The 17,397-nt window shown below is 51.0% G+C and overlaps 1 protein-coding gene and 2 long non-coding RNA genes across 3 annotated transcripts in view; 1 reads left to right on the top strand and 2 right to left on the bottom strand.

Moving 5' to 3' along the window:
* Positions 1-409: 409 nt before the first annotated feature.
* On the bottom strand, positions 410-7,261 carry IRF1 (interferon regulatory factor 1). The gene is made up of 10 exons (XM_005512426.3): positions 7,098-7,261; positions 5,829-5,920; positions 4,843-4,942; positions 4,456-4,632; positions 4,055-4,104; positions 3,794-3,929; positions 3,499-3,624; positions 2,650-2,681; positions 1,927-2,062; positions 410-1,471 (listed from the first exon to the last, which is right to left on the bottom strand). The coding sequence occupies exons 2-10, from the start codon at positions 5,913-5,915 to the stop codon at positions 1,377-1,379; spliced, it is 939 nt and encodes a 312-aa protein (XP_005512483.1). The 5' UTR covers positions 5,916-5,920; positions 7,098-7,261; the 3' UTR covers positions 410-1,376.
* Positions 7,262-8,138: 877 nt separating this feature from the next.
* LOC110366184 (uncharacterized) lies at positions 8,139-14,653 on the bottom strand. Its single transcript, XR_010466055.1, has 2 exons — positions 14,573-14,653; positions 8,139-9,454 (listed from the first exon to the last, which is right to left on the bottom strand). It is a non-coding gene; the product is annotated as an uncharacterized LOC110366184 (long non-coding RNA).
* Positions 12,086-17,397, top strand: part of LOC110366182 (uncharacterized) — a 25,628-nt gene continuing 20,316 nt past the window's right edge. Inside the window, exon 1 of the long non-coding RNA XR_010466054.1 lies at positions 12,086-12,636. This is a non-coding gene — a long non-coding RNA (uncharacterized LOC110366182). The remainder of the gene's footprint in view (positions 12,637-17,397) is intronic.

Below are 17,397 nucleotides of genomic sequence, written 5' to 3'. Positions count from 1 at the left end.
CTGAATTGTGCATGTGTTTGCTTTTTAGGCAAACCTGAGTTATTTACCTGGGTTTTCACTGCTGATCAGCTCACCAAAGAAGCTGGCAGGGCTGCTGAGAGGGACATGGGGGTTTTTGATAGCAGAGCCTGTAACCCTGCTCTAGGTCAGGTCTGACTAGCAGATGATGGTGGATACAAACCAGCTGTCCCACACATGCACGGGACCAGGGGAAGCAGGATTCCAGCATCAGCTGCACGGGCAAGAGAGAGGGGTGGAAACCAGGAGCAAATTGTGCCGAGTTCCCTGTGCTTTCATGACTCATGAAAAACCCCCTCCAGCTGTCTCTGTCAACAGCACATCTGTTTGGGTATTTTTAAGGAATCCGGAATGCATTCTCAGAGCTCTCCCATGAGAAAAAGTAAACATGTCATATACAAAACATCTTTATTAAAACAAATATACAACACTTTATATACAAAAACTAAATGTACAAGAAAATAGTCTTATTGCAACTTAGTGATTTGGTTCCTATGCGTTACACACAAACTAAAACCTCTTCCACTCTCCACTCCCGCACACGCTGGGTTGGTACAGCTGATACAGTACTGTAGGGATCGGGCAGAGTGCGAGAGGGGTCTCCGAAAGGCACGCTATAAATAAAGAGCTCTGCCCCATCTGTGCAAAAATTGTTTCATGCAGCAGCTCTTCAGCTATGGCGAGGAAATAGATACGGTATGTCTACGAGCAGGTAACGTCCTATGAGTGGACCTGGGTAACTGGACTATGTGGAAGCAAAGCCAAAACTGAATTTTCACATTTTATTGGTCTAAACTATTTACACAGTTTAAAGTTGAAAAATGAACTATTTGATGGAGTAAATCAAAGAAGAGACAGCAAATTAGTGCACTTCTAAGTGTAATGATAGTTAAACTCGGTATCAGCAGTGTTGCACAGGGAAGCAGCAACCAAAACTAACTGGTGAGAGACGCATCCAAAGTGTCTCTCCCAAGCACTCCATGGGTAAAGTGCTCATCACATCTCCCGTGGGGAGGGCAGTAACCCCCTCCCCAGGCCCCCGGCACACGATGCCGCTTGGTGGAACCCGCCAGGCACCCCAACTTCCAGCAAAAGCTTCACCTCCAAAACAATGCCAGGGTGCACACTGCAGCTGAGCATCCCCAGGGCCAGGAGTCCTGCTAGTGAGGTGGGAGGCCTTTTCTTTTTAAAATTACAATGGAATCTTTCTTGCTGACCTTTTCAGGCCTTAAAGATAAAACGGAATATAAAAGCTACTTGCTTTGTTCGGCCAGTAACAAACAGTTTATTCCATTTTCTTCAGGCTTGTTAAAGTTTCTACTCCAGCAGTTCACGGTCAGAGGAAGCCGGGGGGGGCTTTACAAGCCACAGGGAATGACTTGCATGCTGGGTCTCACTGTCTCCAGCCAGAAGTCGAGGCCTTTTTGGTCAAAGAGCCTGAACTCCAGCTCTCCTAGACAAAATAAAACAAGAATGGGTACTGAGTCACATGTAAAATAGTGTAAATATGTATGGAAATGTGTATGTATCTAAACATATCAAAAATTGAAAGATTTCTCAGATGTGAGTAAACACCTTAGACTAATATTTTGCTAAAATGATTAAACTGTCCCATTTGGGCTATTGCTAGTGGAAATTCTTCAGTTACATCGCAAGGAGCTCCTGAAAGCTGGCACAGCTTACATGTGTAAACCCCCAGACAAATCTGCAGTTTACTCTCACCGGAGGCATTTTTCTCTGTTTTCTGAACAAATTCCTTACAGCCTTTTGACAGGATGCTTGCAAATCACAGAACACGGGGATGTGTGAACTGTGCCGTTTGCTTTGCTCCCTTCCCAATTAGTGTCTGGCGTGAAAACCCTCATCTGCATCATCCTCGACAATGGGTGATAACCGAGGGGTCTGTACCTGACGTGGTGTCGACCTCCCCATCCTGCTCCCTGTAGCCGTAGGTGCTGCACATGCTCTGCACGCCCGGCTCGTTGGTCAGGAAGCCTTTGCCCCCGACGCTGGTTGTGTGCCAGTCCTGGCCCGGCTCGAACAGCTGCAACGGAGCAAGGAGACAGTGAAACCTGCTGCTGCCTGCGGGTGCAATGGTTTATTGCTTTGTCTTCATTAGAGGTAAGCAATAAAGATCAAACTATATCTCGCCATGCCAAATTCTATAAAACTAATTTTACTTCCAGTTAAAAATAATGTTAAACAGGGAGAGCACTTTAGGTGATGAAATCCATGTATTATCAGTGGGATGATTGTGACATGTCTGGAAACACAGATTAAGAGCCATACATGTCAGAGGTGGAGGGAAGGGGGGAAATGAAGTCTAGAGAAGCTTTGGAGACCCAAGTAGAGCACCCTGTACTTCTAGCAGTACTCAAGAGCTTCCTCTGACTTTCACATGAAGAGTAAATGTTTCTATGGATGTGTCATCTCCAGCTCATGTTTGTCAAGTAGCCTTCTCTTTATATTTAATTTTTCGGGCTTCCTCATCAAATAAGGGTCTTGGATTACATAAGTGTATGTTCAGCTCATATAGGACTGGATCAAATAGCTGCTCCCCTTCCTCTCTTGGTGCAAACAGCAACTTTGGGCAATTTTATTCTGACCAGAAGGGCTGCTTTTTTTTTTTACCTTAAAAATCTTCGAATTCATTTCCTCTTCATCTTCGTGAAGAAAAAAAAAGAGAAGAAAACAGACACAGATGTCAACTTTTTGCACGTTAGCCCTCACACTTCTGCTTCTTCATCACACAACCCGCTTCATATTCCCGTCACGCGATGCCAGCACCTTTTACTTCCCCCCTCCAGGGATGACAGCGAGGAGGGACACGGGGGCTTGGGGCAGGGAAGCCCATCAGCTCCGAGTCCCAAACTTTTCAGCCCTTCATCTCGGGTTCTCTAACACCCCCGCATGCCAGGGCGCGAGGCTGCAGCCAGCTTGGAGCCTCCCCAGGCAGAGCCCGCTTGGACGCAGGAGGAAGATTAGTTACACCTCAAGTAAGAACCACTCTGATCTATCTATATTATTTTTCTTTCCTTGTTGGCAAGTGTGATTACCTCCCCTGTCACTGTTGCACCTCATTCTGTCCTGCCTCTGGCATCGCCTCCTCCCACCTGCCTCAGGAACCCCCCACTCCACTCTCCCAGCCCAGAAATCTCTGTTCTCCTTTGCCCGCTGACCTGCCCGTGTCCTGAGCCTGCGAGACCAACCCTGCCCCTTCGCCCACATGTGCAAAGTCAAGGGCATTCCAGAGCCTTTCACCCAGGAGCAACTACTTCTGCGGGTGGCACATGCCCCTCTGTAACCTGGCCAGTTTGGGAGCTCCAGCCACCCAAATCCATCAGGTAGAAGCTGTTTAAGTTTTTTTCTCATCCTACAAGCCAGCTTTTGTTTCTCCTGATCGCTCAGGCCCTCCTTTATCCTGCTGCCATCCCTCCAGTAGACCGCTGACAGCAGGGTAGGAAAAGAAGAAATACCCACCTTCTGAGGATGAAGCCAGGGGAGACACCTGGAGCTGGTAGAGGTCGTTGGTGCTGTCAGCCATGGTGGTCTCCATGGGTGCCCTCCAGTCGCTCAGGGAGCCGCTCACCTCGCACGACGAGAGGTCTGTGGGATGCACCGGGAGTTGGTACCCACGGGAGACACAACCCGCTCTGCCTCCTCCCTGCCCGGCCCAGCCCCAGGACTCAGCCCTGGCTTTGGGCACTGAGGTTGTGGGTTTAGTGCCTGAGCGACACTTTCCGCTCTGCTCAGAGAACCAAACGCTGGGTCTCACCTAAGGAGATGGACGTGCTCTCCACCTCCACTTCCTGCCCCGTGTAGTCGTGAGCGGTGTAGCTGCTGTGGTCATCGGGCAGGGGAGTGGTGGTTAGTCTGTCTGCTGACTCCTCCATCCTTGTGTCCTCGTACGACTACAGAAATAAGGCCAAAGCTTGAAAGGCTTTTCTAAGAACACCCAAGTTCCCATACGAAAAAAACTAAAGTACGAAAACCACCAAAACCTCTAGCTTCTTCAGCTGCTTCTACACACACATACCTTTCTCTTGCTCCTGTTTCTTGCTTCTCTTGAAGACCTTGACTTCCTTTCTGTTAAGTAAAAATAAGACAAACGTGAGAAAGGGCTGCAGGGCTGACGTTTCAGGCGAGCGTGAGCTCTTGCAGCTTTGAGCCCTGCTCAGCAAGCTCTGCCACCGCTGTCACAGCAGCAAGTCCTGATCACCTCCTGCCAGTGCCTTTAGGCACGTTTAAAGAATTTGGGATAAAATGAACCATTTGTACAAACTGTTACCAACGGCAATAACCAGTGACTAACCCCAGTAGTACCAGTGCTGCTAACAGGTCTGTTGCATCCCTGCCCAGGCAGAGCAGGAATTTTAAACTGTGTTTAAGTGCAGTGGTGGAAGCTGCTTAATCCCAGCTGGATTGCTGGGGGTTTACCTTTCTTCTGATCCTTTGTCAGGGGCGGCAGCATCCTGTAAACCCTGACAGCACTGGAGCCTTTGTTGATGCTCTTATCCTTCACTTCTTCGATGTCAGGCAGTGAATTCATCGCGCAGCGGAAGTTTGCCTTCCAGGTTTTCGGGTCAGGGTCTTTCTCACCTACTTTATATCTTCCTACAAATAAAAACCGAGGTGACTGTTCAGACTTTTCCTTGCAGTGGTAGTTCTCCCTGCACCCCCCTCCCTCCCAAGAACAAAAAAATCAGTATTTTCTTTGACATATGTGTTAGAAATTAATATAAACACCTCAGGTGTAAGTCAAGACAAAAATTGCCTTGTTTAAGGTATTCATATGAGTGATGGAAATGGAAAGCCAGCACCCACCCGTGTGAATGGCCCAGCTCCGGAACAGGCAGGCGTCTTTCTCCATGTCCCACCCATGCTTAGCTGCGTGTTTCCATGGGATTTGAAACATCATCTTATCCTGAAGTTAAACCAATAGATATTTGTATAAAAAAAAAGCAGCAGCACAGTCCAGATTTAATCAAATAATTCTCAGTAGCAGCTCAGAAACATCATAAACCCTCTGCCCTGTATCTTAATTAAGCATCCATTGTTGCACCTATTTTGTCCAATGCATACAAGGCTCTTTAAGAGTTGTGAAACTGGGAAAGCCACATGTGGTACAGGACAGTAGAAGTAAGCAATATTGCCAGTTTTATCCCAGAATCATTTGAATACATTGCAGCTATTCTAGTAACGTATCATTAACTACAATATATTTTCCAGGTACACTTTGGTAGAGAATTTCTTCTTAAATCCTAAGAAAAACATGTCCTGGATTAAACATCACCATGGGATGGATGTGGTAACTTCAGAGCAAGAGACCTGGTTCAATGTGCTGGTGGTCTCACCCTGCAGCACAGGTACCGGGATGTGCCTTCCAGAACAAAGGGAGACAAATCCTGAGATTCTTTCAGGCCAAATCTTAAAACTGGGCGCAACTGGGAGTGTAAAGGTAGCTACTCAACTGGAACAGCAGTGGTCTTGGATCAAGTGGGCAGCAGGAGTTAAAAGATATCTTGGAGATTTCTTGGTTCTCCATTATGTTCAGACAGCTTTAATTGGATTTTATCATTTCCCTCCTTGGAATTTGCACAGGAAAAAAAACAGAATTACTACATTCTGTATGACCCAGAGCTACCTTTTCTGAAACCTAAAGCAGTTGTTTTTTAAACATAATGCTTGCAAGTTTTCTCCATGCTCTTCTTTCCTTTATGATCTTGACTGATGTTTGGTGTCATCTAAGATGAAGGATGGTTAATTACACAGAAGTAATAATAACAATGACTGTAATAAGCAACCCTCACCTTGTTAATCCATATCAGTCCTGGTATTTGATTGGAATTGATCTGCATTTCCAACCAAGGTCTCATGCGCATTCTTGACACTGGCATGTTGTCTATGAAAGAAATAACAGGTTAGCAAAAAACTCATCACTCTTTTAACCATTCTGCAACGTCACTCCTCCCTTCCCCTCCGTACTGTATTACCGCTAACCCTATCAATGCAACCGAAACTACTTTTCCAGGTTCTTAATTCTTTTCCAGTTTCTTCCACCTGTTTCTGGAGGGCAGCGCTTCCCCTAGTGAGCACCAAAACCACGGCTGAAGGTTTCAATTCTGGAAAGGGGCTGATTGCAGCGGTGGGTGCTCAGCCCCTGCTGCCGGGGGGAGTCTGGAGTGGGACAGGGCAGGGAGGGATCCCGGCCCGACCCCCACCCTGGGATGGAGCCACCGCCAGCACCGGGGCGGTTTTCCCGGAAGCGGGTGCGGGTCTCCCCGCGGGGACCTGGTGCGGGACATCCCCCCTCCCGCAGGCGGCCACAGAGAGGCACTAACTGCACAGTCGCCTTCTTAAAAGTTTGTTATTAATTAAATTGAGTGAGGCCGGGGGGAAGCCGGCCCTGCTGCGGGGGGATCCCTGATCCGCAGCGCCACCAGCCCCGCCGAGCCGCGCCCGGCGCCGCGCAGGAACCGGCCCCGCCGCGCAGCCGGAGCGGGGCGGCGCGGTCTCCCAGCCCTTCCCCCTCGGCAATAATTTCCTGTTTGCGGTGTTTTTTTGAGACAGACCAGGATTCCCCCAGCAATACATTTCTAACTTACACCAGCAACGCGCTCGTTGGCGGCGGGACAGGGGCCCGGAGAGTGGCCGCCCGGGGCAGCGCGGCTCGGGGCCGCGGGATCTGGCCCCGGGGCTCGGCGCTGGCACCGGCTCAACGGCGGAGCGGAGCCTCCGGCTGAGCCCGCAGAGCGGCAGCCGCGCTCAGATGTGCCCAGCCCCTCGGCTGCGAGGGGACATCCCGCCCCGTCCCCTCCCGTGGGTTGTGTAAGGGACAGTGGTCGCTGCCTGCCGGAGGGATGCCCGGTGCCCACCCGACGGCCGCCGACGCGATGCGCCCCACGCCTCCAAACTGCCTCCGTATGGCTAAAGCCACACGTTCCCGTCTTAACGAGCAGAGCTGAGCCGCCCCGTGCCGTGCCTCCGGGGCTGCTCCCACGGACCCTACGGGGCGCATCAGCCGGAGCCCCAGCGCCATGCAAAGCGGGGGACGAGCGACGGGACGCACCGCGACCCACCTCGCAGTGCCGTGCAGTGCCGAGCCGTGCACTCCTGTGCAGCGGTGAGCTGATATGAGGTGATGAGGTCCGCTCCCGCTGCCCGCCGACCCGCCTCTGCCGCCCGCGGGGCGCGCCCTCGGGTATAACGCGGCGGCGCCCGGGATTCCCCGCCGCCCCGGGCCCTGCGGCCTTCTGGCCAATCAGCGCCGCCGCAGGGGGCGGCCGCGCCTCCCATTGGCTGCCGCCGCCAGCATCACTTCGGGGAAATCACGCTGTTGTAGCACCAGCGGCGCGGGGGGAGCGCCGGCCCCCCCGGCCGGCGGGGGTGTGGGTGCGGGTGTGGGTGCGGGACCGGCACCCGGGGGCTCGGCGGGGTCCTGCCGAGCCCGTGTTACACCCGGGTGCTCGGACCCCCTTCCTAGACTGGCTATGTGCGCCCTCCAGGGATCCCGTCCCCGCGGAGGAATCCAGCCCCTGTCCCGCAAAGGGATCCAGTGCCCGTTCCTCCATGGGGCTCAGCTCCCATTCCCGCAAAGGGATCGAGCTCCTATCCCCGCCAAGGGATGCAGCCCCTATCCCATGAAGGGATCCAGCCCCCATCCCCAAAGAGAGATCCAGCTTCTGTCCCACTGAAGGATCCAACCCCTATCCCATAGAGGGATCCAGCCCCCGTCCCACCAAAGGATCCAGCACCCATCTTCCCAAGGGATTCAGCCCCTCCTATGCTTCCCCTTGCACTGCTGCTGTTCACGCACATCCCGGGCAGCCGGAGGCAGCACAATAATCCACACGTGTAGAACCCCTGACTTTCCAGCAGCCCATAGCAATCCTCATAGATTAGGAAAGGCAAATAATGAAATGCAGGGTGTAGATGAGGCTGTTTTGGGTGGGGTGGGTGCTCGGTCAGCAGTCAGGCTGCTCCTGGCCAACTCACTGCAGAATGCCGGGGAACCGACCCTGGTGCTGTCTCTGAGCAGCCCAGTTCCCCGGGCACTGCTGTGGGACCAGCTCCAATGGGCACAATCTTGCTGTTGACAACAGGACTAACAGACAGGGACGTCCAAAACTGTACTTTTATTTATTTGGTGTTAGCAGTTTCAGAAGGGATGTGGTAGGGCCTGGAGTAATAGGAACAATCATAGGTAGAATTATTCCAACAGAAAAGGAAAATGCAAAAATTGTAAGTGATGCTCCATCATCTCTTCTGCATTTATGCTTTCATGGCATGAAGTGGTTAGTACATAACAAGTTGTCCAGTGTCAGCTCGATTCTTCCCAATGATGCAAGCAGATGTGGGGAAATGTGCTCTTCATTCCAGTGTTGAATGCTCATTAAATGCACGGCTGAAAGAAACAGGTCAGTGGAGTCCCCAGAGCAACTCCTGTGCACATCACAGTGCACCTAAGGTGGGGGACAGGTGTGTGACACAGGTGGCCTCAGCAGACCACTGTTTGGGTGGGAAGCACCACTAGACACTGCCCGGACTTGTGCCGTTGGTTTGAAAGCCTCGACAGTCTAACAGGATTCCCCAGCCTACTTAGAGCTGTAACATCGTCTGTTTTCAGTGCTTTTTCCCATGGAGCTCCCAGCTGAGATCTGGTCTTGGTTGCTTTGCTGTAGGGGTTTGAGACATACAGATGCTCTGATTTCTCAGCACTCGTTTTCCAGAGGTTGTGCAATGCAGTAAGAGACACGCTGCCTGTCAGCCGTTCCCAGTGTGGATGGCAGAATGCGGGAGGCAGGGCAACGTGAGCATTTTGCAAAACCTCGGGATGATTTGTCTCCCATCTTCCTCTGGCCTGGGCCGTGTGTCAGGGTAGGCTGATCTGAAATAATGGTGTTAGGAGACAAAAAGTGCAACCACTGGTACTCTGATCTCTCCTACCACTGGCAGATGAAGCATGTGGAAGAGAAATGATGGCTTGATAACAGGCTACTGAAATCATGAGGATTCCTCTGCAGTCCATTGGATCTGGATGACAAGGAGATGAGATTTGCATCCACTGTCTTCAAGGTACCTTCAATCCAGCAGAATATTAGAGCATTTTTGGTTATTCCCTTTCCGATACTTTCAGCGCAGGTTTGAAGGGTTATGCGGTGGGAAGGTATATTGGGAGAGAGGTAGAAAGTTGCATGGGCAGCCTAGAAAAATAGCATGACACTGTCACACCGCCTGGCTGCACTGGTGAGTTTTCTTCTTTTTAACATCAAGATGAAAGAAAAGACCAAATTTGGATTTAAGTGCAGAAAAGCCCTGTAGGTGCGCCACACTTTCGCTAAACTTGTTGGGTTTTTTTCCTGCTCGACACTTTGATCTTGTGGTTGTATCCTCCGGTTGGGTCCTTGTGCTGGGTGAGGCACCATTCACCGGTGAGCTTTCAGTGTAGAGAAAGATATAACATGTTAGGTAAACCACACAAATAATCAAAGGAAAGAGGTACACAGACAAGACAGGGCAGCAATGGGACATTATGTTCAGAGCCTGTGAGAGGGGATGGGTCCACTCCTCAGCACAAGATGTGCAGAAATCCAGAGGAATAAGAGGTAACATAGAAGTAGCTTGAAAGAGAGATGGCAGAAGGTATTTGAGGTTCCAATCATCTGCATGAAGAGCCACAACACCTCTGATACAACCCAAATATTGGCAAAAAGGATCATGCTGTTGTTCCTTTCCAGCTCCAGCCTCCCATGGTTTGTTTTTACCCCCTCAGCCAGCTTTAAGAAACATGAATGTTGAGCTTCCTGGTCTGACAGGCCTATGTGTGCATACACCAAATGTATCTTAAATACTTGAAATGACTGAATATTGGACAGTGACATGTTTGATACATGACTTCGGTACTGTTACAATCCTTACTGGTTATTTTTAGTCTGTGTCTTCACTAGGAACTGGCACCAGGCACCAAATATATATCCCAAGAATAGAAATGCATAAAGAAAGGTTAACAGTCCCAGCCCCAAATCTCCACTTCTTTCCTCTGGCTTAAACCCAGACAGGTCCTACTTGGCACAATTTAATTGACTTTTATACCTGTGTCCTGTCCCATATCTGCACAGCAGGTTTCCATGGAGCTGGGATGCCGTATGTTTGTTTGCCCCTTTGTTATCAGCTGAAACAAGGAAATAACAACCTGTCCCTCCTGATGCCGCTGCGGGTCAGGCTCCCCTCACACCATGGTTACAGAGCCCTCTCCTTACAAAACCAGCTCCTCCCTCCCATTTATACCACTGCACTAACTATCGTTTCAGCAGCTTATTTAATATAGCAAGAACATGTACTTAAATTTCACATGTGCTTCTATGAAAGTACGAACAAGGAATAATCTATGCAGCTCATAGTGACCGGGAGTCAATAAATGGTTGGCCATAAAACCCTTCTTCTCCACCCAGTTTATCACCCAGCAATAATTCCCATGGATGCCAACAGCTCTGATGCTCTGCGGAGCTGCAGTCCTGTCATATCACAGCAGGACACCTGCTTGGCCTTTTGGCTCTGAACACCCTTTAATATTTCCCCTTTTCCATATTCCCCCCATGAATTGCTAATTCTCTTCTTTTAGCAGTAAACTGAGACACAGAGAAACAGGCCACTAAAATATTTTATCACATTTACCCGATCCAGGTTGATCCCAAGTCTGGGATTGTTTTCCTAAAACAGAGGAAACATTTAATAACATTCTTATTTAAGACCAAATCAAATCTCCAGCTGATGTTCCAGCAAGGGGTATTTGTTATTTGTAATGAGCAGCTTTGTCTTGGGCAGCAGTGCCCTGAAATAAGATGCTGTTAGGAAGACAGTATTTCAGATAATGCTAAAAAGCTCCAACTGCATGGCATCAACCGCCGGGCCGCTGGCATAGCCCACGAGGAGGGTTATGAACCAGGCATGCTGGTTCTAGCCAGGTTCTTTGTTCCATCTTCGCTGCTATGGTTTTAAATCCCTGATGTGTCTTGGGAAAAAGCTTGAGCATTATGGCAAGTATTGATCACAGGCTTTGCTTTGAAGACTTTCACTCCCTGGAGCCCTGAATCCAAGCAATGGAGAAGCTCTGCAGTGGAGAATCCCTGCTCTGGTGATGGGGGGATAGGGAGATGAGGAGATGAAGAGATGGGAAGACAGGGAGATGAGGAGATGGGAAAAGGGGGAGATGGGGAGATGAGAAGATGGGGACAGGGGCTGCCACAGAAACCTGCCTCTGGCAGATGGCAGCGAGCCCCAGGAAGGAGAGGAGTCGGAGGTCTGCATGCCTGGGCAGTATTTGGGTGGGGGGAGTGAACAACCGCAGGATGGAGCAGGGTTTGTGGAGGGGAAGAGGGGGAGCATGGCGAGAGAGAGTGTCTTATCTGCTTCCTCGCGGCCCTGGCTGCTTCCTTCCATTGCTGCATGGGGACCTTTCAGTGCCCCCCAGCACCCACCAGCCCTCCCAGACCCCGCTCTGCCAAGCTTTGTTCCTCCTTTCGACCTGTTTTAAGAGAAACCTGCTCTAATGCAAATCCTTTCTCATTTTCTCCCCAATTGCCTTCCTCCCCCTTCCCCATCAAAATGGGAAACAATTCTTTGTTTTTGGAGCTAGTTTGGGCATATAAAATGGGTGTGGAGCAGTTGCTGTCACCTGAGGGATGCCACCGTTGCACACTAATGACAACGGTCACAGCATTATGCTGGTCCGTGTCCCTCCTATGGGCTCTCTGGGCTGGAAGGGGTTAATACAGAACAGAATTCGAGGAGCAGAGATGGAGTATCAGCCTTAAAAACTGCAAAGGCTAACAGCAAAAAAATAGCTGCTTCTCAGTCGGCAGCCGTGAGAGCTCGGGCCTTGGTGCAAGCTGTTTCCATTTCTTATAAATGCCTCTGTTACAAAAAGGAAGTTTGGTTGGAGCACATGCAGGAGAATGAATAATGTCAGAAATGTTGAAACTCTGCCCAGATGGCATGAGGTAATACTAGCGAGAGCTCTATCCACAGGCTGCAATAAATATATCTTGGGATGGGCCGCTGATGGTTTCCCGGAATTGGAAGGACCTATCTCAGGACCTGAAATCAATGTAGTTCTCCCCACTGATGGCACGGTGACTTTTTAAAATAAACCAAAATGAGATTCTGCGCTTGGATTGGTGGGGGAAAAAAAGGAAATTCCAAGAATTTGACTTGTTTCCCTGGACTTTCCCCACTCCTTACTTTTCTCTCAGCCTTGCAGAAGCACATAGACCTTTCACGAACTATTTGCCAAGGAAAGTCCTGCGAGCTGCAGACACCTGGCAGCTGTGACGAGTTTGCCTAACAAGGGTGCAGACCTGCAGCAGCTGAGCCTCCCTGATAAAGGTCGGAGAGACTCAGTCCTGTCCTGCTGTGTGTGTGTGGGTGCAGGGGGGCAGTGGCTGCAGCCCCCCTGGGCTGCTCTGTCTGCCCAGCCTGGGGCAGCAATGGGGCCACGCTGGCCCGGGGCTTTGGCATCTTGTCAGATAATCCGTTTGAAGTCACGTGGGGAGTATGTTCATTTTCTTCTGCTGGAGTCCCAGCAATGTAGCTGGGGCTGACATCAGTTCCAAAAAACAGGTGAGCCATGTCTTAAAGAATTTTTTAATTTTTAAAATTTTTGCGTGTGCCCTAAAGCTTTTGTCTGAAGGTAATGGGTCGGAATGAACCTGCTTGCCTCCCCGACCATCTGAAGAGCAGGAGCTAAACCAAAGGGAGGTGCAGGCAGCAGGACAAGCAGCACGTTCTGGGCAAGGCTGGTTGTGCCTTATCTGGTTCTGAGCTGGTAGAGTTCTCTTTCCTGGACTGATGAGAAAAGGTGCCAAATGTCCCTGCTGCTGGTGGAAGGACAGGCCAGCGGTGGCCATGGGCTGCCCTGGCAGCGTCACCTGTGCTGTGCCTTGGGAACAACACCAATAAGCCCTGCTTTGCTTGAAATGCTTCATCCCATCCTTGTGCAAAGGGGCTGCCAAAAAGGAAGCTCTTGGAGATGCTGAGAAGCGCTGTTGGGCTTGTCACGTTGGTGCTGTTGGGACCCCAGGGATGGGGAGCAGAGGCAGGACATGCCGGGAAGGGGCTCACACCCTGGCTGCTGCCCGAGCTGGGGCAGCTCCGGTTGTGCTGACGCTCGGGTTGTGCTGCTGGGCCTGGTCTGGGTGCTGGGAGGGGACTGGGGTGGATTGGTGTTGAGAACCTCACAGCAAATAGTGAAAACCATATGCTGCATGCAACAGATATGATGTAACATCTGCGGTTTAGTCACTTTATTAATAGCTATTTCTTGGCTATTAATTAACCTTGGTGGAGAATGCCAACATCTCTGCCCAAATATAGGCCACAGGTGAGAACAGGTGCCTTATTTGACAATAAAGCAATTTACATAAGCAAGTGTCAAATTTGGTGCTTTAAAAAGAGTCATTTCAGCCCGGCTGGCAGCACTGCCGTGGTTCCCACACTGAGGCAGGACCCTTCCTGCCAGCCTGGGGTCGGGCCGGTCACTGCTGTCGCTTTTGGGCGTTGCTTTTTGGCTGCTCTAAAAGGGGATGCTGTAAGTGCTGGTCTTTCCCCCTCTCCGTCAAAAAAAGGAGAAGCCAAGTGATGTGTCCAGTTGGGGAGCTTATTGTAGTTCAGATGACCATCTGCTGAAGGGATGATGTGGGGGAAAGGACCCTTTGCATCCTTCTTCCCACTAATGAACAGGGGGACCCCTGAGCAGCACCCACCAGCCAGGAGGGACCCCCAGGGGACACCTTGCAAGGAACAGCTGTTCCATGCGGATCCCTGTTCAAAATGTCACCTTTCCTGCCAGGCGAGTGTGATTCCTTCAGAAAGATACACAGCTGTTGTTTTTGATTAACACTATTTTTTAACATCCTCTGATGATCCAATGGAGACTCCTGGCCACTGACTCTCCTTCCTTGGAGAGCAGCATGGCTGTCCCTGCTATGCAGTCACCCCCAACACACAACCACCCTCCCCTCCTTTCGGGCTGGTGGGCGATAACATCCAGCCTGTGTTTGCGACCCGGTGGGACCCGACATGTTGCATGGCTGCTGTGCCCCTGTTGCTGCAGGGAGCACGTTACTCCATGCTGGGTTCCATTGCAGAATTGCTGATTTATGGGGCAGGAATGGAGAAGTTGGCTGGTTGCGGGGGCCGGCAAGCAGGCAAAGTGATGTGACAGCACAGGTTGAGTTGATGCTTTGGGCTGGCTGGGAGATGAGGTCCCTGCCCGAGTGACAGCAGGACTTGGAAACAGGGCTGGGGCAGCGCAGTGAGGAGAGGGGCTGGGAGCAGGACTGACCGGCGGCAGCTGGGGCTGCATCCCTGGGCATCCCACCAGGGCCTTCTGAAGCACCTCCACCCCCCAGCTGCCCTTCTCCCTCCCTTTTACTTTTTTCCCTTTTTTTCACCCTTCTCCCCTCCTTTCCCCCTTTTTTGCGCCTTATTTTGCATCTTCTCCTCCTTTTCCCGTTGTTTGTTAGGCGGTGTTGCTGTTTGCGTTTTAACTACTTACTTGCATGCTTTCCCAGATTCCTCCCCAGACGGCCCGATCAGCTCTGACCCCGCACCGCCGGGCAGGCCCGGCCGTTCCCCCTTCCTCCCCCACCCCGGCCCCGTTCCCTGTTCCCCGGTGGCCGAGTTTCGGTTTCCCGCAGCCCGGGCGGCGGGAACCGCTTCCCGGAATCGGCGGTGCCGTGCGCGGCCACGGGGGGGCGCCACACGGCGGGGACGGCGGGCCCGGGGGAGAGGTCACCCCGGGGGGCCGGGGGAAGCCCGGCCCAAACCCGGGTCCGGCCGTGACTCAGGGGCAGGAATGCGCCGGGACTTTCAGCAGCCCCGCCGGGAAAATCCGCCCGAGGTGGGAAAACCCCCCGGGGCACCTGGATGCTGATGCGTTGACACCCGGGGGGGCACCGGTACCATCTCTATCCGCTACACACAAAACAACCCCCAAAACCAAGCAACCGACAACAAAAAACCCCGAGCACCCGTTTAGTTTTGAGCGGGGCTGAGCCCCACAGCGTCACGGGCTAATTAACTGATTAATGACCACAGCCCTCTGCTCTGCAGCACGTTGGTTCTTTACTTCGCGTCTCTGATTTGTTTCATAAATGTCTGTATTTCAAGGAGATGACACAAGAGGTCGAAGCAGAGCTGGGAGATGCGCTAAGAAAAAGTGGAGTGTTTGCAGTTCTTTCTCCATTAGGAGCTTTCCAGCCAGAGCAGCGCTGGGCAGGGCGGTCTTGCAAGTTCCTTAAAGATGTTGTTAAAAAGCTTTATAGACTGAGTCTGTCTGATATAGACGCTGCCTGTTCAGAACAAGCTGTATTTAGTGAGCCCAGGTCCCTGCTGGAAGAACTTGTAGTCAGCTGAGCCCTCTCAAGCCACGCAGGGCTTCTGAAATCACTATTTAATAGGCAACTTTGCTATTTGCAGCAGAAATTATGATGGTGATAATAAGATATATAGAACTGCTCTCTGGAAATGTATAATATGCTTACCAGGGTCAATTAAGTATAAAATGAAAGTATTAAAAGGTTAATTAAATTGGAAGAATGTTGGTTTACATTAAGGATATGCTGATTTTTCCTGGCTATGATTATTTTGAACTTCCTATATGAAGGCAAAGTTAAGATTTAAATACAGCTGGAACCGTTTATGTCTGTACAAGGACCAGGTGGGCTGGGAGGCACGTAGCTGAGGGGGCGTTTTGGGGTCAGAATGGCTGGGAGGCTTCCCAGGTAGAGCTACCGGCTGCTTTGAAGCCAAAAAGTTCTGGTTTTTTTGGTGATACTGAGCTTGTCCTGCTGGACTCATCTAAGTGACGGAGGGCGGTGTGTTTTCTTTGTCGCAGGTAGTTTTATCACAGCCTGTTCAGTTCTTTGCACACTCATTTCTTGTTGCCATTCACGTGGTATTTTCCATAGCTGGGGACACCTGGGGCTGGTCAGGCCTTTCCTCTCCAGCCCTTCTGAAAGCCACACACCCAACCCAGTGAAACCTGATACAGGATCTTTACAGTAAGTGCTTGTGTGTGTAAATCGAACATTTATGCCATGATTGTACCGAGGCATTATACTTACACTAACGCCTACCTGCTTTCTAGCCAATGACTTCAGATTTTTGGCTGACATGTCCTTCCTGCTCTGGTTACACCTGAGGCCAGCGGTTCATAGGGCTGAGCTGGTGGGGTGGGCTGGGGAGGCAGGGATTGCTGTCAGGATATGAACACAAGGGGGACTTTGGCTCAGGTCAGAAATCAGCATCACTGTGAATGGGGCTGTTGCATTGAAGAGCACCATGGTGTCATTCTTCTACAGAATCAAAATGTAGGTAGGCAAAGGAAGGAATATTTTTTTCCTCCTTTACCTTTTCTTCTTAGTTTTAGCAATCAAAACTGCTGAGCTGAGCGCTCAGGATGTGCCTGCGCATCCCAGCAAGGACCAGCTCAGCCCGTCCCGATGATAACGCTTGGTCACAGAGGCTGGAGATGGAGCTGACGCATTCGAAAGCTTCGCCAGCTCTTGCTTGGAGCTCCCGGTGGGTTTGTTGCTCCGCCGGTGCATTTTGCATTTTTGGTCTCCTGTTGCCACCTGCCGTCAGCTGCCGGTGCGGGCAGCGGGCAGGCAGGACGCGGGCAGCGGGCGCCTTTCCCCTGCTCCTGTGCCACAGGCTGCTCCGCCTGCTGTGGTTTAGCATTTATAGATCGCAGGCAGGCAGAGGAAAAAGTCTTATAGATCAATGTCTGCACAAATATGATGATTAAGGGAGTGGAGCATCTCCCGTGTGAGGAAAGGCTGAGGGAGCTGGGGCTCTGGAGCTGGAGAAGAGGAGACTGAGGGGTGACCTCATTAATGTTTACAGATGTATAAAGGGTGAGTGTCAGGAGGATGGAGCCAGGCTCTTCTCGGTGACAACCAGTGACAGGACAAGGGGCAATGGGTGCAAACTGGAACACAGGAGGTTCCACTGAAAGATGAGAAGAAACTTGTTGGGGGTGAGGGTGGCAGAGCCTGGCCCAGGCTGCCCAGGGAGGTTGTGGAGTCTCCTTCTGTGCACACATTCCAACCTGCCTGGACACCTTCCTGTGTAACCTCATCTGGGTGTTCCTGCTCCATGGGGGGATTGCACTGGATGAGCTTGCCAGGTCCCTTCCAACCCCTCACATTCTGGGATTCCGGGATTCTGTAAAATAACTTATAAATACTAATTTTGCTGGTTAATAATTTTTTTCACCAGCAACTGTGCCTGTTCCCCCCATTTTATGGAGCTTCACTGTGAAAAGTTATTTTCCTTTCATAAAAGCTGGATGATAACACTTGAAAATGTTGGGAAGAT

This window comes from Columba livia, chromosome 14 (assembly GCF_036013475.1).
Source record: "Columba livia isolate bColLiv1 breed racing homer chromosome 14, bColLiv1.pat.W.v2, whole genome shotgun sequence".
NCBI classification, from domain to species: domain Eukaryota; kingdom Metazoa; phylum Chordata; class Aves; order Columbiformes; family Columbidae; genus Columba; species Columba livia.
The sequence above is the reverse complement of the archived record's forward strand: the minus strand, read 5'-3'. Positions and strand labels throughout refer to the sequence as shown.